The 20616-nt window shown below is 48.5% G+C and overlaps 1 protein-coding gene across 3 annotated transcripts in view; it reads right to left on the reverse strand.

Moving 5' to 3' along the window:
- LOC144170735 (neuroligin-4, Y-linked-like) overlaps positions 1-20616 on the reverse strand; it is a 358223-nt gene that overhangs the window by 33809 nt on the left and 303798 nt on the right. For all 3 annotated transcript variants that reach the window (XM_077700710.1, XM_077700709.1, XM_077700711.1), the window contains exons 5-6: positions 9806-10173; positions 3326-3801 (exon numbers count right to left, since the gene is read on the reverse strand). In XM_077700710.1, the coding sequence (XP_077556836.1) occupies positions 3326-3801; positions 9806-10173 (844 nt within the window). The remainder of the gene's footprint in view (positions 1-3325; positions 3802-9805; positions 10174-20616) is intronic.

Consider the following 20616-nt stretch of genomic DNA (forward strand, 5'->3'; position numbering starts at 1 on the left):
CAAGTAAACTATTGTTCATTTGAATCCCAGACACTATGGGACAAAAATAAATCTGGCTAGTTTACTATGACCAAGGCAATCACAACCAACACTAGAGAAGCCCCTTTTAACGCACGATTAAGCTCGACAACGCAAGCGTTTTTTGTCGCTTGCAAGGTTACAAAACACCAGCGTTTCGCAACGTGCCGTACTCGCTTACGTGTTAGCGTAAGGGAAAAAAAGGGCTCACGACAAAAGCAGTGTTACAGGAATCAGAGGCGTAGTTATTATGACCGAGGACCGCGGGCTTCATGGCGATGCATAAATTGCTTTATGAAGCGAGATAAACCTTTCCGGATAATCCATACATAATGCGCAAGCGCAGAATTTAAAATCCAATACCTAATCCGAGCGCCTGTTTCGGCGTCCTGCCACTGAGGGCAGCGCTAACCCGAGCCCAGCAAGAGAAATGAATGCACTACTTTCCCGACAAAAACTCTCACCACCAACTGCAAAGGAATAAAAAATACTTGATGACACTGTCTAAAAGCGGGAATGAATTACTCAAAGCAAATACGCTTTCTTTTTTCAGAACAAAGAGGAGATATAAGCCCGATTCATGTCATGGCAGCACAAAATATAAACCGGGAACAGGACAGACAGACGATTAAAAAAAGCAAGGGCATAGTAGCTGTGAAAGGACCTCACAAATAAAGAAAGACGAGAGTGAACTACTTCGAGATTGAACGGCAGCCGGTGGATTGAACCGAGCGGTGCCACCGGTGGGACAAAGCCGCTCCACTCTCCTCACGGAACAACGCTACGGCTTCGAAGCAGAAAGGAGAGGGGAGAGAAAAGAGTGCGCTTGTCCAGAAGATAGCAATAAAAATTACGTGATTTCTTCCCTTCTTTTTTAACGCTTAGTGTACCCGGGAAATTGCGCTACCGGACGAAAAAAAAATGCTATCCAAGAGCTTAAAAGAGATTGAATGCACCCATGTGGCAAAACGGGCAACAAATAAAAAAATATTCGTGCCTGACAGCGAAAACGAAACGAAGGGACTTCGTGCGCCGCTCCATATTGCTTTCCACTTGGGCTCTAACGCGCTGCGTCGCCACCCGTGTCATGGCGATGTAAATGTCGCCCGATGGTGTGCATGTCGAGGGGGAGGATCGCTGTGTGCTAGTGAAATTTTTCTTTCGTGTGGCGCTTGTTATAATTTCGAAACGTAAGAACCAACAAAAAATATTTTGTGGTCGTCAAAATCACTCGCTTCCGCTGCCTTAGCAATATTTGGCAACGGATTACTTTCTCAGTAAATTTACGCCCAGATAAACTTTCACCCCCGCCTTGATAGCATACTGCCTGCCCATTAGGCCTTGCTGCTTGCCCGATCATACAACGAAGAAACTGGGCCCATCTCCCCGCGAGGGGGACTCGAGTAAATGCGTCGCATAGAGGGTGGGTGTATTGCGTTAACGTTTAGTGTTTGGGGAGTTGGTGGTAGTGAATGCGTTGTATCAGCAGCTTCTTGACGTAGTTTGAATGAGTCAAGGATATAAGGCGCGTTCGTAGTCTCCCATTCTGTGTCGGCTTTGTGGCGCAGTGGCTAGAGCACCATGTACATTGCGTTCCGCCCGCAGGGTCGAGGGATCGAAACCAGGCGCCGGATAGTATTTTTTTTTATATAGTGTAGGGGGAGGGGTGCGGACTACGACTACGGACGTCAACGCGGGTGACATCGGGAGTTACTGAAATGCTTTGCATTTAATAACACGTCACGCATACTATGGGTGTGTCGTAAGCAGTCCGGATAAAATTATACCTGGCCCTGCAAACACTGCGACTACATATTACGGCTTTATTCTTGCACCAAGATACAGAAAACAAAACACAAATCACGCCTGCTACTCGTCTGTCGTAGGCAGGCCACATAAAAACAAAGCCAAAGAGCAACTTACCGCCCTTCGTGTGAACGGAGAGACTGTGTATCAGACGATATTAAAGAATGAGCGAAAGTGCAGAATCAATTTTTGATACGGTGGTAACCTGTGCAGTTGACTTCCTATGTTACGCGAGACTCGGAAACGCGACTTAATATAATTTTTATTACAAACAACTCCTCCCTTCGCTTGCTGCGCATTGTCTTGGATCTCTTCTCACAACGTCGAGGAAATCTCTGCACGCGGCGACTCCATCAACGGCGGCAGCGATTGCCACCCTCACGCAATTATTAAAAGCGCAAGCTTTCCCCCGGGAATTTTCGCGGAAAAATTCCCCTGCCCTTCCTTCTGTCCGTCTGTCTTTCACTCGAGTTACCACAAAAAGAAAAAAAGGGAAACGACATGTCGCTAGAGAAATTGCGGTGCATCAGTGGTGGTAATCTTCCCCGCGTCTCTTGTGCTGTATTCGTGTGCGTCTAAAGCTAACACATAAAAGGCAGGCAGCCGTCATTAAGAATAAAGAAACGAAGACGGCATGTTAATATACGAAAAGGTGCGAGAAGAACCAAGCAATGAAAGAGATTTGGAAGAGAAGAATGGAAGCGCTGCAAACCCAACAGTCGACATCTCGTTACAATGCACCTTTGAGATGGCAAAGAAAAGAAGGAAGGTTGTGCAAACGTATGCGGTGCCCGAAGTAGTGAGGAGGGTGCAGAGTTTGCAGGAAAATGGGAATTTCCAATGCGCCCTCGGAAGTAGTCACCCGTTACTAATTAGGCAAAAGGGAAGCAATCAGTGGCGATCCACGCATTAGCGAACGCCTTAATTTGTTTTCGTATTTTTACAGCTGCCAAACTTCAAATAGATGCCGCCTTGCGATTTCAGACTGTAAGAATTATGCTTTTCTTGCAACGCTTTCCTGCTCGCTCTATCTCGTCTATCCTTGGTGTCATCTTCGTTCACTTGGTTACATCAAGGCCTACCCCTAAGGACGACGCGAAACCACACGAGGGGCGCTTAAGTGCTGCGCATTTAAAAAAAGGCATACAAACCTTACAAGGTCAGGGAGTGCAATATATGTGTCTTCTGATAGTAGCGCCAGTGACTGAGCGCGCACGCACTTGTCACCGCGTTTAATAATGCGGTCAGCTTCACAGATTCCGGGAGTTGGCTGGTTCCTATATGTTTTGACTATTTTGCATTGCTCGAAGAAAGGTGTGCGCCCACTCTGCTTACAATGAGCTGATAGATGCATTGTGCTGTCCCGCCATTGTTGCTCTTTTTTTCTTTGGAATGTGCCAGCCAGCCCAATTTTATTCCTTCCAAAAAAATAAAATAAAGCACCGCCGCGTGGGGAAACCGTGCCCATGGCGGCCAGGCTCGGCGGCTGGAAGCTGCTCACCCCGTGCGGAAGAACCGCACCCAGTAGGCCATCGTGGTCTCGGACAGGGCCGCCTCCTGCCTGGTGTAGTTTCCGTACAGTGGCGCCCCCGTTCCGAGCAGCGGCAGGCCCAGCACGTAGGGCAGCTCCTCGCCGTGCACGCAGCCGTTCTTCTGGGCGAACAACGACTCGTCCGAGTGGTAGCCGAACAGGTAGAAGTGGCTCGTCACGGCGGGCGGGCCCTTGGCCTGCTGGCCCCGCGACGGCGCCCGCCGGGCGGCGGCTGCGGCGGCGTGCAGTGTGCCGGCCTCGACGACCGGCGCCACGACCAGGGCGTCGCTGAGCGCCTCGGCCGTCTCCTCCAGGATGCTGACCGGATGCTGGACGGAGCGCGTCCAGTCCGTGTACTCGTTCACCACCGTCAGGAAGATCTCCTGCTGGTGGAAGCTGTACAAGTTGCGCACCAGGGTGCGCAGTAGCCGGTCTCGGCGGTCCACCTGCGGAGAGCACCGACGGGGGCAAAAAGAGGAGCCGACGTCATGTCTCTATGGGCCCAAGCCTACACGGACTATGGACAGATCAGTGCCTTTTGCTGCCGGGAACATAAAGTGCACAACGCAGTAAAAATAAAGCAGTTGTACTCGTCTTAGCGCTAAGTATTTCCTACAAGAAAAAGACACGAATGATGCAAGCAGCACCCAGCAATCATTGGGTGAAAGGTTAGCTGGGGAAGCAAGGTATATTCAGAAAATAAAAAAAAGAAACCACCAAGCTTACATAAACACTAAGGTGGAACGCTTTCGGCGGGCTCAAAATTGGGAATTTAAAAAGAAAAAATCAAGCGCCCTTTGTGGTAGAAAGGTGGTTGAAATGCGAATTTTTCTCCGATATAAATAAAATGTCCACAATCCAGTCAGCAAAACTCCAAATCTACGACAACGCTGAGCTAACCGACTGTGATGTTAGGAATCTGTATGTATTAGTCTGTGGTTGGGACAGCATTGTCGTTGGTTTAGGCTTAACATTGGTTATGCTTGTGGCGTGATCAACGCGTCACCTGTGAGCCTGTTAAACAATGCTTTCATCATCATCACCACTCAACCGCATGACGCTAAAGCGCATCTGTCCACCAAATTGCAACCGGCTATGCATGTAAAGACATCCTATTGTTTATGCTGTGTGTGATTACTGTGTCCTTTGTGGAAACCTATTGTGTAAAGTTGGTTTTCCAGCAGTTCAGTTGGGTTTCTGCAGCGCATTTTTTACGACACCAACGCAAGTGAGAGACAGAAAGTTTCGCTTAAAAAAAGAAAAAAAAAACTTCGTACTGACAAGGTAAGAGCGAAGTCAGTTTCATTGGGCATATTCAAAATTCAGATAGTCGCGAAGGCTCCAACACTGAGGGGCGCGTTCTCCAGTATTTACTCTGAAATCTGATACACCAGTTCGGATGGGTTGGTCTAGTCCTCTTCTCTGTTGATCTACTTGAGATGACATGTTGCTTTCGGGGATTTATGATTTATTACATTCATTTGCTTTCGAAGTTCAGCTCGTGTGAAATTTCGGTACCTTAAACTTAGCTGCTGACAGCAAATGTCGCAAGTTGATATAAAAGCAATTAGACAAGCAAAATGTAGAAAAAAAAAAAAAAACAGCGGGACGAAGAAAATCTCAGCCATTGTAGAGCTTGCTAGGCTGTGCCTAACCTCTGCGCAAACTGGGTGGTACAACAAACATTACTGGTTGAGTAAAAATAAAACTAAGGCCAGTCTTGCCAACTACTTGACATTTCTTTAAAACTGCTAAAGCATTTATAAAGTAAACATTAGTACAGGGCCCAGATGGCAAGCCTCGGGAAGCGTATCACGCATATAAGTGGGTTTGTCCTTCGAGAACTTCAGTAACGAAACGCGTTGTGAAAGTTAGCACTATCTGTACGATAGGTGTTTGCTTGAGATGATTTCTCAGTCTGCAGTGCCTCGCCCGTGGTGGACCGCAACGGATAACCGTTGCTTCCGCAAAAGTATTGCGGTAACACCAGCAGGTCCAAAAGCCACCAGACACGTTTGCGGCACTATTTGTTTCTTTTTCGAAAACTGCTATCGACAAGTTACGATTTCCTGGCTAGAAAGAAGGACCCTCTTGGTTAGTCTTTCAGCTACAGCCAGCGTTTATGAAAGCAGTTATAGAAAAACTCTGGAATGGACAGTAGAACCATTTTTACAAAAGCATTAAAGTGTAGAGGAACGAATTAGGACATTTTTTTCTAATTTAATTACTTGTATACCCCTCACTACCCCGAACAATTTTCTCTGATTTGATTTTATTGATTGAAGGGTGTAACGCACCGACGCAACGCAGGCGATGAGGCACGCCGAAGTGGAGGGCTCCGGATTAATTTCGACCACCTGGGGATCTTTAACGTGCGCCGAAATCTCAAACACACGGGAGTTTTTGCTTTTGGCCTCCATCAGAAAAGCGGCCGCCACGGCTGGGAATCGAGCTCGCGACCTCGCGCTCAGCAGAACAATTTTCTCTTAAGAAACACGGGTAGTCCAAAGGCTTATACGTAAACCTGCGCATACGGACGGGACAAGGAAAAGAAGAGACAGGACGAGCGCAGTTCCTTGTTCCGTCGGTATGTGCAGTTTTACGTGTAAGTATGATGAACCAACCAGCCCAACAACATGCTTTACTGAGCTTTAGTCCAAAAGCTTTGTGTTTCCCGGTGCAATCGGTTTGTCGTTTTAAGTAGAGAATAATTCCTCTCCATTCTCCTAAGCGCATCAATCACCGCAAGAGGGACCGGGAGAATAAAAAAAAAAAAACACTTGAAAGGGGGGACGGCGTGAGCAAATACGAGAGGGGGAGATTAGGAGAACAGCAAAGGGGCGAGTGAAAGAACAAAGCCTGAAGTCAAAGGGCGGGTCGGGGCAGCCTCCTCCGCAAGGACCAGCGGCACGATCTGATTTCTCGCGTGCAGAAAGAACCGAGAGAGAAAAAAAAAAGGGGGGGGGGGGGTGGGGGAGGGTGCAGCGGAGGCCCATTTGTAGAGCAGTAACAAGAGGCAAACCGGCGAGCCGGACAACAAACCCGGTCCAATCACGCTGCCTCGTTCCGGAGAGTGACTGGCGCGCAGCTGTAATCAGTACAGGGGACAGGGAGGCCCCCGGATAGATTGCCCTGATCGTTGCAACAAGACGGGCGGAGGCGGAAACAGGGAAAGAACAAAAGAGGAACGGCGAGGAAGCAGGCCGACAACAGCGATGCCTGTGCGCGCCGGTGAACCCGCTGGCTAGCTCAATAACACGCGGGAGACATAAAACAAGGTCTGCGGATCACCGTGCGAGAATACGTTTATGCGCGCATAGCGCGAGCCGGATATGGATGCGCACGGGAGCGGAAGCAAAACGCTTCGCATTTGCGTTTCGTCGAGCACAGGGAGACGGGGATTTCAGGATTACCGCACTAAGCTCAGACCCCACTCGTCCGTGCACCTGCGGTCCTGCCCGGCCGGAGAACAATAACGGAACGCAATCGGGCCTTTTAGCGTACACGACAATCAGAAGCCTGACTACGAGGTGGATCTGCCTCTGGCAATGGCCCTTCACAATGAAGCTACGAGAGAAGTACCATGTTTCTTCTATGGTAATGCATGTACTACCAGAAGGCACGTTGAATATTAGAATGCCTGAACCAAGGCACCTGCGTCAAGTGCGTTAAACTCGCAAGTGCATCGTTTTATTATTCCGTTGGCGGTGTGAAGTAAGCGCATGATGATTTAACTCGACCAACCTCGCTACAGACTGACAAGCGTAGGCATGAAATATCGAGTAATTGAAGTATGAAAACCAAGTTGCTCTCAGGAAACGTTTGAGTCTGGAAACCCTCATTAAGGCTGATATGTGGCTGCCCGTTCGAGGGCTCAGCATCAGAATATTTTACAGCAAAGCTGTATACCTCTGCCCCTAAACGGTTTCATCGCCGTAGGCAAAAACGACCTCCTTGGGTGAAAACGCCAGGGCGCCAAAGCCTAAGACACTGAGCGCATGCGTCAGGCTACTCGGGCATACGCCATAGAGCTCAAAATTTGTTTAAGGAAACCACAAAACAAGCATCGAAACCGAATTATGAATGATAAGGTCCCTGTAAACAACGAACCCTTCCACCAAGGCTTTACTGGTAAAGATTATGTTTGCAGATCATCTTTGAAGGCTAGGCAGGTCTAGTGTCACTAAATAGAGTACTTGCCCAAAATGCCGAGCTCATGCGTCAGGCTAGGCAGGACCCAGTATTTGTCGCCAGGAAAGCCGAGCTATAGCGCCAATAGGTAAGGTATTAGAATACCGCCACTGAGGCACGCAAGTCAGCAACGGAGGCCGCTATGGCGTTTACCGGTTTTGCGAGATCGCCACATCTACGGCCTCACCGTTAACTTCGACCGGGGCGTTTGTTAACAATACTACCGACGATGCAGCAAACCGGCATCTTTGGACCCATTTTGCTGCTGAAATGCTGTTACACGCGTTATCTTTGATACGCATGTGGAACGACGTCAGTCGAGTGCAGCCGCAGAGCGGGGAGGACAAGCTAAGCCTGCCACAGTTGACCGACTAAAAGGCGTTAGCAACAAAATTGCGGCGCCCAGGAACCATCGCAGTGTAAACAAATGTCACGTAATGCGAACTGACCAATGATCATGACGGCGGCACGGAACATAGGCGAAAAGACTGCCGATACTCTGTACCCTTATCTAATGACACTATCAGAGTGCAACTGACAAGCCGGCCGAGACGACGAGAAACATTTCACACCCTTCCCCATCACCATTTGTAGTGTTTACAACAGCCTTGCTGGACATTCACTTTCGCAAAGCGGGATGGAGACTTCTATTTTTTTTTTTTTTTTTTGCTTAGGACGTGACACATACAAAGGTACACGCCAGAATACTCTCACAGTGTCATTTTTTTACTGCGTATTTACAAATAATGACGACCCTTCCTTCCGAGCCCCGATGCTCTATTCTGACCACGGCAAAGCAAACCTATGGTGGAATGCGATGCATAAAACTTGAAGACCATACATAGCACCATCACAACGTTGAAACCTTATAAATGGTGCCACCTTGATTGAAAAAGCGCTGATATACCGTTCTATAGTATTAAAAAGATGTCCACTTACACACAAAATATCTTATCAGAATGTAAGAGTTTCTTTAGACCATTTTCAGAATGCCGCAGTCGAATACATAGCACCATCACAACGTTGAAACCTTATAAATGGTGCCACCTTGATTGAAAAAGCGCTGATATACCGTTCTATAGTATTAAAAAGATGTCCACTTACACACAAAATATCTTATCAGAATGTAAGAGTTTCTTTAGACCATTTTCAGAATGCCGCAGTCGAATACATAGCACCATCACAACGTTGAAACCTTATAAATGGTGCCACCTTGATTGAAAAAGCGCTGATATACCGTTCTATAGTATTAAAAAGATGTCCACTTACACACAAAATATCTTATCAGAATGTAAGAGTTTCTTTAGACCATTTTCAGAATGCCGCAGTCGAATACATAGCACCATCACAACGTTGAAACCTTATAAATGGTGCCACCTTGATTGAAAAAGCGCTGATATACCGTTCTATAGTATTAAAAAGATGTCCACTTACACACAAAATATCTTATCAGAATGTAAGAGTTTCTTTAGACCATTTTCAGAATGCCGCAGTCGAATACATAGCACCATCACAACGTTGAAACCTTATAAATGGTGCCACCTTGATTGAAAAGCGCTGATATACCGTTCTATAGTATTAAAAAGATGTCCACTAACATACAAAATATCTTATCAGAATGTAAGAGTTTCTTTAGACCATTTTCAGAATGCCGCAGTCGAATACATAGCACCATCACAACGTTGAAACCTTATAAATGGTGCCACCTTGATTGAAAAAGCGCTGATATACCGTTCTATAGTATTAAAAAGATGTCCACTTACATACAAAATATCTTATCAGAATGTAAGAGCTCCTATAGACCATTCTCAGAATGCCGCAGTAAGCACGGTGCTTGAAAATGTATAACATTTTCTGAACACCTTTCCTGAACACAGAACACTCTGCGTTCTTCACAGTTTAAGGAGTGCGCACATACAGTGCTTACAATAGGAGAAGAAATTGCAGAATCTAATAATTCGTGGTAAATCTGGATTGGTGGAGCACCGCCAATTGTTATAACTTTGTCGGTAAACCGAGAACTTAAGAACCGAACTCTATCATTGTGAAAATGTGTGGGTGGTGCCCTGGCCACTCCACGTCTGGAACAAGCACCTGCCAACCACTCTAGAAGTCCTTGTCACTTGGCAGGGAATAAGAACCACTTAAAGTACGCTCCCCAAAGCGTCGAGTTGAGGTTGGGCATTTGAAGCTGCGACGCCTCGCAAGCAGCGCGAGACATGAGAATCATGCAAAGGCTGTCTGGTGCAGGAGGCTTACCTCGAACCCGTGTTTCTCTTCGTGAGCGGTGAACAGGAAGTAGGCCTCGAAGCGGACCACGCCGAACAGCAGGTCGTAGTCGGCGTAGGAAGAGCGCGGCGACGCCATCTCAAGCCGGGGCTCTCCAGGCACCACGGTGCCGTCCACGGTGGGACCGAAGGCACTGAGGTGCTCGGGCACCGCCAGCGGCACGTCCACCAGCTCGCGCACAGGACGGTGCCGCAGGCAGTCGCCCAGCGCAGCGCCGGACTCGGGACACCCCAAGGCACGTCCAACGTGGCGCGCGTAGCGCACGGCATCGCGCGCTATCGCCCAGGGGCTCAGCGCCGACCCCGACATCATCACGGCGCGCCGGAACAGCCCGTTGTCTGCAAAAGAAACCGAAACGCCGGAACATAGGCAGGCGCTTAATGTTTCGGCAGGAACTCGTGAAAGGAGGCCGACGCACAACTTTCTCAGCAGTTTACACGACATTTGAAATGAAAAGCGAAAGCGCGACACGTGAAACGAATTACGAGTATATTGCATTACGGACTACGGGTAGACATCTTGTGTCTCGCGCTATGTCATAATCCACATAATCTCCATTGAATACGTGGGATGTAATTAGAGTCAGACGCCATTTTCGATTGCGGTCAATGTGACGTCTTTAGCATTCTACCGGTTGTGCGACAGATCTGTGTTGACGAATTGCCCTTTTTCGCCTCCCGTCCGCCAAGCCCCTCCTACAACCTCTCCCTTCAAAGCACCGTCCCGGGCTTGAAGGTGTCATTGCCCCTCCCCTTTCCCCAAGTCCCCCCTTCCACCCCCCCTCTACTTCTCCAACCTTCCCAGGTTTAAAGACCAAAATGGTGGCCGACCCCGTAAAACGTTTAGACAGACCCCGACCAAATGCTTGGGTGGAGGAGCCCTAAAGTATCAGTAGCGTTACGATAAGGTAAGAAAGAATGAATTCGGCTGACAGATGGGAGCAGCCAAGATATTAGGGCCGCCGTCGTTTTAAAGTACCAACCGATGTTTGATTGTGTGGGTGACGTGATGGTAGTGGTAACAATGACGATTGTGATAAACATCAGGAGGAATAGGAAGGCGAGGAGTAAAGCAGATGTTTTACGACTACTTTAGTTGTATAGTTCATGTTCGGAATTCATCTCGATACCGCCTGTTGTCCTTGGGCTAAGATTTTAAAATACAGGAATAACCTACCCATACCACTACAGAATTTGGTGCAGGATAAATTTCACCGCCTACAATGGGCAGCATTAAAAGTTGGCAAGCTGTTCTCGCCCCTGCCCTCTTCCTTCCGTTGTCTTTGCTTCGTACGCCACAAGGAAAGGTGTAGTACATTCTCCCTCTTGAAGGTATGAGAACGCAGGCACGTAACGAAAGGGCGGACTCTCACGTTGCCTCACAGAATTTCCGGGGGTGGTCGAAATTTCTAGCGTATAAACCAAGTTTATAAGTCGATCAGTGCAGGGTGGCAGTAGTGGAACGTAAAGTAAGATTTTCCTATACTCAGGCGTGTCAAGAAACAAGAACGTTCGAGAAAGCGCTATCTGCGGTGACGTCGCCCGGCATAGCAAAACAGACACCGGTGCCCACCTTACAACAGCACTCCGTGCAAAGTCCGGCAGCTCTTAAGCAATCTGGAACTTCCAACGCGAGGCTCTCGAAAACGGCGCGGCTGTGACCCGACGTGAAAGGGTGATTTAGGAACTTTACGAGGCTAACCCGGCAGAGGCATGCTCTTGCTTGCGCCTTAAGCGGCCAGGACGCCGACCAATACGACACCACTAGGAGGTCGGCGTCGGCGCCTTGTTAGCGGCCGGAAGCAATCTAAGGGGCAAACAAAAATAATAAGACCGATAAGCACGTAGGCGTCAGCAAACCCGGTAAAAAAAAGTTTTACACGAAAGAAGAGCGCCTCGTCCGTGCGCACTGTCAGTTTATCTTCCTTCGAGCAAGCAGCGAAGCGTTCATCCTTTGGCGCGAGCATCCCGCAGGCGAAGTGCTTTTGTACGTCGCGAAGGAGGCGCGCCATGCAGTGCTCCGTTTTCGTAAACATGTCAAACAGGCTCGGCTGACAACACTCCTTCCTCCTTAAAGTGAAGAAGCCGGCGTCTGTTCGTATCGTTTTACGCCGAGCAAACGGTGCTCCGCGGGCTCCGTAGGGCCGTACTTTGTTTGCGTCGTTTCTCGTGTAGTACCGGGCCGCGGGTGACGCCTCGGACGCCTTGAAAGACCGCGCGCTCCTGCTGTCGAAAGAGTTTGTCGCCTTCAAGAGAGCATTTTCGGACGGGATAACACGACGTAGACTCTATTTCCCTTTTTTTTTTACTTGGCACGTCAAGATTTAGGAACGCTTTCTCTCACTAGAGGTCTCCCACTTTCCCACTGTGCTAAAGATACGCCTAAACGGAACACGCGCCTAGCTTGCTAAATCAAACTCTTGCCAGTGGCATCTATCGCGCACGCAGACCATTGCTGGGGTCTTAAGTTTCATGATTTATGACTGAAATAATAAGCAGGCGGTGGATTGTTTTGTTGAGACGCAGTGTCATGTCTTCGAATATAAGTAGGCGGAGGAGGATTGTTATAATCTCATCTCCTCTATCTGCATCTTTCTTTGTCATGCTGGAAAGAAACCGTGACATAAGCGACCAAAATCGCCTTAGAGTTGCTTCCGTCGTTTACCCGGGGGTATGGTGAATGGGGGCGTGATGGTATGCCAAAAACTTTCAGGTTTTATTTCGCTGAGATAAAATTTTGCAGGCATTTTTCTTTCGTTTTACGCACACGCGATTCGCCCGCGGACCATTCTTCGCAGAAAAAAAGTCAGCCGGCCAACCGCATTGTCTGTGCAAGGATAAAAAAATTGAAGCCATTCCACTCAATGTGGAAGCTGTCGGAAGTGCAGAGCAGTGATTCGCCAGAATGGGCTGCAGCGCCGTTATCCGCTCACTGCTGCCACCCAATTCATTTCAAATTTCCCGCCTTGGCAGTGCTCGCGCGCCCCCTGCCTGAAACTGCGCCAGCGGGAGCCATAATGCTGCATTTCGAATCTTTCGAATGCGCCACATTTTTCTTGCGCGGCTGGAGCCTTTTTTTTTTTTTTTTTGTCATTTCGAACGCGCCATTTTTTTTCTTGCGCGGCAACTTTTTTCGCTTATTAACGTAAAAACGTAACCAACGAGCGTTCTTAACTAAAACGCGGGGGCTTCTGGTTATATACACAGGTTTTGCCTGAAATGTACCTGCAGTTTTCTTTGCGTTAAACAACGGGGTGATGTACGACAAGCGCCAGCGGTTCAGATGGTTCGAAAGGTTATGACTGTTCAAACCGCGTGGTTTTAGAAGCCTCAGAGTGTCTTCCTGACCATGGTACATCAGGCTGTACTTGGGCCCGTTATCTCGCTGCGCAGCCTGATTCCCGCACTTGACATCGACCGCTAGCAAGCTACGACGACAAGGCGAGCCCATAAATTGCTCTGCACTTAATAAATAGAAAGCCCCTCCATGCGGTTTATGGTCGATTTGACGAGCACAACCAGTCTGAGATGCGAGAATGAAAGGTTATGTACATGCCACCAATTATGGTGTTTTCTAGGCCTACATTTCTGACTACGTGTCTGCGACTTTATTTCCGTCCTACGGCTTCTTCGTATTTAAAACTGACATGCTCGCATCGGTTTATTACAAACAGAGGTCGGATTTCATGCTTTTCCGTAAATTACTTGCCTTATTTCAGGAGACATAGAACACGTCTTTCACCTTCTGCCCTCATTTTCTTTCCCAAAGACGTTGTCGCATATCTAATGTTACAACACGCGCTTTTTCTTCACAATTTGTGCGTGTTACATGCTACACTGCCCACCGTAGTTGGACTACAGAATAATTTACACCCGTGAGAATCCTTAGCGTGCACCAAAATCTTGACAGATTGGTGTTTTAAAGACGATAGTCTTTCCTGGGTTACTTAAACCCATAAAATTTGGTCTGTCTGTCTGTGACTCGATTCAACCACCCGGCCAAAGTGAAGCGAAGTCTTGTATGCTCATGGCCAAACCTAAACGTCTAAGTCCGGTTTATATGTTCAAACTTATCAGCATTGTTGAACAAGAACAAGACATTACGCAAATTTAAAACAGAAAATTAACACACAAGGGATATTTAAAGTGTTCCTTTATAAAAAATTTACCGATTCTTGATTTCTGCGAAATGAAATACTACACCAAGTGCAGCAAAAAATTCACCCTGTCGCCTGCTGTCGCCCCCGCCACTTTAGCTTCTGGCAGCATTTTAAGAAACCAAGCGGCCACAGTTACCAAATGTTCTACTAGATGGGTTCTACGTTCTGCTTGGAACGCACGTGGACTCGGGGAACGCGGTTCTATGAACGTTGAAGTAGGGCGCCTCGATTCACGCGCGTCTCCGCCATACGGCAGCGCTGGCATCGAGGCACCCGGCCTAGAGCAGTGGAACGCGGTAAATTTAAACTACCTTGAGCAAACTTTTAGCATGCTTACCTTGGCAGGAGCACGAAGCAAGAGGAACAACATGACAGGTGAGCGGGAAAGCGGAGGGAGGCATTTACTTGGAAAATGTCGACAAAGACTATCGTCTTTTACCGGCGTTTGCAACGAAAGGAGCAGACACGCGGCCATTTTTTTTTTCTTTTAGCCTGCATCAGAAAAACAGCCGCCGCAGCCACCGATTAAACCTTTGGGCTCAGCAGCATGACGTTTTATGCACGGGGCGACCGCCAAGGTTGTAAATCAGTAGTGGATAATAGCTTTACGTGCTTGTTATTTACAAATCGGAGAGTGTGCCACGCGGAAATCGGCCGTGGAGATCTGAGCCCAGAGATGAGTAAACATAGCTAGGCGCCATGAAAACTGCTTTTGGACTGGGTAAATTTCGAATCTCTGTTAGCTGAACAGGCTTTATATAGAAAATCAAGACTAATATCTTCTGGTATTTCTGGATACTAGACGTATCCGAATCAAAATTTTATGAAATAGTCGCCCACTTAAAAAAAAATCTAGATCAACAGCTATCTATGCGGGTGTGCACTGTGCATTTAGGCTATAAACTCATTTTCCGTTGTGCGTTTGCGAAGAAACGAGGGTCTATTGCGTGCTAATATGCAACTTTCAAGATTTGTGAGAATGTCTTCCCTCTTGCACAACAAGACAAAACTCTCCCTTTCTGCAACCACATGCGCATTTACGCAGCGCCTGGGAAGCAGCCTTTACCACCCGTGCAATGCTTGGTAGCATTTGTGCACGCGTTCTTTATTAAATAAAGAACAACACTAAGAAACGAAGCTTAAGTTTGGTTCTTCAATTGAGTAGCAGAAGACGTGGTCCTATAGCTTATGACGCTATAACTATATGCACTGCCATAAATTCAACTCTTAAATGCGAGGAGGACGATTCGTAATGTAGGATAGAAATTAGAGAAACGTGAATTATAAAATACCGAATAAATCCTACCAAACTCAAAATTACGTCGTCGCAATGCGCATGCCCGTTCACCCGTTCCCCTGTCGTCCCAGAGCGCATGTTTGTTCTTCCGAATCTGGGTGATAAAGCCTTCCGCGCTTAATTGGGCGCGTAATTGGAGTTCATTAAAGTGCTCCCTTCGCGGCGAACTGGCGCGGCAGAAAAAGCGACGCCCTGCACCACGGCCGTTTTCGACCGCGGCGTCTGTGCGCTGCAACGAATAGTAACCGCAACCAAGCGCGCATCGCGAACGAGATCCGAAAGACCAGCAAAGGCGCTGAAGTAGAGAACAAAAGGGACAAGTAGAGTACGGGATCGAAAGGGAACCTGGCCTGCCTCCCGATGTAGTTGAGGCCCACGGAAGCGGAGGCAGGCCCGCGCTGGATAAGGCCGGCTAATTAGCGCCATGGGAGCTCAGCCCGCTCGAACGGTGGCTGCTCGGCCCGCGAAAGGTGCCGGGCGACAGAAGGCCGGCCCCTTCGTTCTCGGTCTATGGGGCGGCTCCTGCTAAGGCTCTGTTTTGTCTCTGCGACCCGCACGGGATTGGCTTTGTAACCGCACAAAGAGTTAAGGGCTTGCAACGGAAACTCGGTCACCGGGCGGGGTTTCGAAAAGGATGGGCGTTGAAAAAAAAAATTGGGCTGGCTCTCGCAGTTTTTGTCGCAACGTTGCAGCGGAAGTTTTTCCTTCCTCCGATCACAGTTAGCGCGAGCAGAATGTTTGCGTTTGATAAAGACTGCTGAGGAGGTCAGTTCTTCTAGACACCAATGCGAGCGATGACGAGTAACCGACAGACGCCTGTGGAACCGGATGCGCCTTACAGGTGCAGTACGCGTCCCATTAAACTGTGGTTGAATTCTGCTACTCTGGCCCCGTCACGGATTGGCACAGTAACGAGTGTGGTGAATTGGGCAAGTCGGTGAATGTTCATGGCGAAAACAGCGCATAAAAGACGAAGGCAGAGGAGGGAGAACAGAGGAGGGATTCAGCGCCGTGTTTGTTTTCCCTTCTCTGTCTTCGTCTTTTACGCGTTGTTTTCACCATTAATGAAATTGACACGTTACCAGCAAACAGCTTAAATCACTCCTCCTGCATGCACGTATGTATATATTCTGATTCGCTACATGCATAGCGAGGGCCTCTGCTCTGGCAGTCTTGGTGCCATAGGTAGCTTAAGAGGGTTCAATGCTGGTCAACCAATCTCGACATGTCGTAGGCGCTCGAGTCACGGCCCGGAAGGTAAAAAAGAAGGTTCCCTTCCCCCTCAGTAGTCCGAGTGGCGCTGGTTACCACCCCCAAGTGCAAAAAACAAATACCTTAAATAAAATACCCGAGAAAGTAGAGGGGAAACAGCCCCGCCGGCGTAGTGGTCATCGCACCAGACTCGTATTCTGGAGGTTGTGGGTTCGGACCCCACCCAATGGGCATTTTTTTCTTCACTTTCTTTCTGTTTTTCAAAATTATTCATCTGTTTTAATGACCTACCGTACTCTCCGCTTTGCATTTGCATTCCGAGGCATTCTTGACTGCCAACCCTTATTTCTGTCTTAATTCAACGAGCCCCTCTTTACCCATTATGATATATATATATATATATCGAAAGGTGTGGGTGCGGTCCCCACTCTGGGCGCGTGTTTTTCTTTCTTTCTCACGTAATTATAATAATAAAAAAATGTAACGTCACTAACGGTAAAAATAGCCTAACCATTCCCCTATACCTTCTTTGGCGTTGTAGACTGCCGGCATTTCTTTCTGTATTTCCTAACGAGCCCCTCATTTCCAAATCCTGTATATATATATATATATATATATATATACGTTGGCAGTGAAGCTACACGAGAAAATAAGCCCTGCCGTTTGTAATGCGCGCATCCGCACGGGTCCAAGCCTCGTCAAACCAAATGTCGTCCGTTTTTGTGACAGCTGTACCGGGGAGCAAAGGCTTGGCGAACGCGACGCACGTATACAAACCCCGAGGCTCCTCGACACCCGAATAAAGTGTCCGACGGCGGTGGACTCCTCTCGCTACGCGCAGTTTTCGCGGCGCGGAGTTTTCTTGTTCGTCGCCGGGTGTGGACACAAGACACACGTCCCGCCCCACCAGTTGGCGGCGTCGTAATAAGAGCTCGTTTGCGCGAGATTGAGGAGGCTGTCCGCAGGCGGCGTTAATCGAGGCTCGCACAGCCACTGCCGCAATTCTCGGGGGAGCGCGCCGGGCCGGAACGTTGTTTCGGACCGTATACGCGCGAGTGCGTGCGGCCGCCCGTTGGCGAGTGGAGTGAGCACGATTCGGCCAGCCTCACCCTTTTCTCCGAGCCTTCGCATTCGGACAACGGGTTGGTGGTCCGCTCAGGGCGCAAATAAAGTAAGACGCCTAAAGTGCTTATCTGTTTATTCCGCCTCGGTTACGTAGGTCATGTAATTAAAGCCTAACCAGTTCAGCGTACTCATGCATATAAGTTTGTTGACCGCATGCCCTTTAAGAAAAGTAATTATTAAACCTAATGTCTGAAACGCTGATCATTCGTTTGCTTTTGCTTTATTTGTTTGATTTATTGGTGATGGAATGAATGAATGAATGAATGAATGAATGAATGAATGAATGAATGAATGAATGAATGAATGAATACGCACATATTAATATATGCTAATGATATGTCGTTTTGCGACCATGTTTAAAGCTCTCTTGCGACCAGGTTTAAAGGGGCACTGATACAAAAATTTTGCACCTTGTTTTTTTTGTTGCGATGAGTAGCTAGTGACCTGCTTATCACCTGTAGAAACCTCATTTGCTTCGGCGTGCGACGGTTGTTCAATTAGAGGCATTTTCAATGTGGCCAGTAGCAATTTCGGTTTCAGCGGGTGCCGCGAACCGATGGATTTTGTGTGAACAAAGCTGACCACGTGACCGTAGGAGGGATATCACAGAGCAGAGCTGCCGTAGCACTGTCGAATCCGCATCGCCGGCAGTTTCTGCGAATGCCCCCACGTACTGATCTCGTGAGCCGCTTAATTAAAAAGCGACCGTGGACGTGACGCAGGCGCTTCGAGTGCAAATGCTACCGCGGCTAAAGAACGACGCCCGACGCTGGAGACAGAGGGCGGCAAGGCGCGCGCTGGGAGCAGCCGGCCGGTCTGCCTACAGGTCCGCCTACAGATGTGTTCGGCTTAGCACTGCGGCGGATATTCGAGTGCCGCTCTCGTGAGCGGTGCAGATGACAATTTTTAATGCAACCCGCCATCGCATCATTAACTCCTTTCTCATGTAAGCCACCATGGTCGGGACTTGGGGACAATTTCGTGCAGCGGTAACAAGCTATCACTCGAGCTACCTGCGCCGGCTTGCGCCACTTCGCGGCCGTGGCCGCCGCCTGCACTACGACCGTGCGGCTCGCTCACTGGGCTTTTCGTGTCTCCGGTGCGTTTTCGCATCCAATGTAAATTAAAAAGAATAAAAACAGAGTGTTTGAAATGGCTGTAGAACTTTGGTCGCGGCGAGCTGCCCGATGAGCCGACGAAATCACGGCGCCTCCACCGCCAACGATCGAGTCGTTCGTTCTCGAGAGCAGAAGCTCCGCCCTCCGATTGGAGCGGCGAGCCGGGCGAGCCGGTGAAAAACTCCGACAGTGCGGAAGCGGCAAACACAAAGTCGTGACGTGTTTGGATGTTGTTTATTTACAAAATATCCACGCGATGTCGATCGCGCGTGGTCCTCTGCTGGCTGCTGGGTTACTTGTCGCACACTTTAAAATGATTTTAAATATGTTCTAGGCTGTACTCGCCGCTAATATTTCGCAGATGATGTATGTGCGTTCACACCAATCTATCTCCGAGGTTATCTCGCCTTCAAAATTTTTGGTCAGTACCCCTTTAACATATAATCTACTACCAAGAAAAGAGGTCTGAAATCAGTAAAAAGGTAACACCGTAGAAAGGTAACACCCTGGCCTTAGTCTGGGGGATGTGAAACGATGGCTGCGGCTTAGCTCAGCTATTCTATGCACAGCGAAAGCCTCGCTTATGTTGGTTAAGTCTTGGTTTCATTTAGTTAACCTTTGACTTGGCTGTAATTATTACACTAATCTCATCCAAAGCCTACTTTTGTCTACGGTTGTTGTCCCCCGTCCGGCGCTTTGCGAGCCCAATGGCTCGCCAGGCGATATCCGAGGGGCGGTCAGACCCCGCTTACCGCCGACTGCTCAAAGCCGCCAGCTACCGCGCAACGTTCGGAGAAGGCTGCCAGGCCTCCCTCTCATTCATGGCCAAGGTCGCATGCACGGGGCGAGTCACGTGGTCAGGCGCGAACCAGCGCAAGCGCCAAGCCAGCAGCACGGCGGCAGCGGCGAACGTGGCCCACTCCGGAACTCGGTCCTGCTAGTCATGTGACGCGCAGCAGCGGTCAAATGAAGGTCTAATCTACCGCGACGGTGGAACCCTTCGACCAGATTGGTAATGCTTAGCTTTAAAAATGGCGTCATTTAAATGCAGAGCAGTAGTATACCGCAACTGCACTTTACATAACTTTCCGGAAGTTTTGTTCTATTTTTCACCAGTGAGCTTGCCCAATGGCTGATCGTTGTTGTGAACGCATTCATCTAAGGCGCATATGGTTGATGAGGATAGCTTATTACTAGTCATTATGTGATGCCAGGCAGAATTAGTGGCCTCGTGCGGTTCCTCCCCCCCCCCCCCCCCGTTCTGCGTGCGCTACGTGCTTCGCAATTACGAGACTGCGGTTTACGCAGAATGCTTCCTGCCCTGGAGTTCTAATCATGGTTACCGCGAATCGTAGGTATCAATTTTCTTTTTCATTTTTATTTGTGCGTCAGAATATTACCAGACAGCTAAGGAAACCCTCCAAGCATAGTGAAGTATTTTAAAGGTCGGAAGTCACTTATTACATGCCATGCAGCTGCAGGAAAAGCCATAGAAACTATCCAAACTTCGCCCTTTTGGAGGACATTAATCACGGTTTCTAGAGGTACAAAAAAAGCCCTAGCTTTCTAAGACTCGTTGGAGTGCCAGAAGATGCTGAAAACATAAAGAAGGTGTCTACGCCAAGCACACGTAATGGCCAAACTAAATGCCTATAAATCTCTGCTTAGGGCAACTCTGGGGTATGCCGACATAATTTAGAACCCCTATCAAAAATTAACAGCAAAGCGGAATTCAGCCAGTCGTTTGTGTATGGTTTCCGCAGTTACAAATACCAAAAAAATGCCGAGCGCTCGTGCAAGCGTGCCTCGAGCGCACTTTCGTAAAGCTAAGCGTACCCACTTGAAGAGATTGGCCAAAGTCCCCCCCCCT

The sequence above is a fragment of the Haemaphysalis longicornis genome, unplaced genomic scaffold, assembly GCF_048455015.1.
Source record: "Haemaphysalis longicornis isolate Haplotype H1 unplaced genomic scaffold, Haemaphysalis longicornis Haplotype H1 scaffold_2, whole genome shotgun sequence".
NCBI classification, from domain to species: domain Eukaryota; kingdom Metazoa; phylum Arthropoda; class Arachnida; order Ixodida; family Ixodidae; genus Haemaphysalis; species Haemaphysalis longicornis.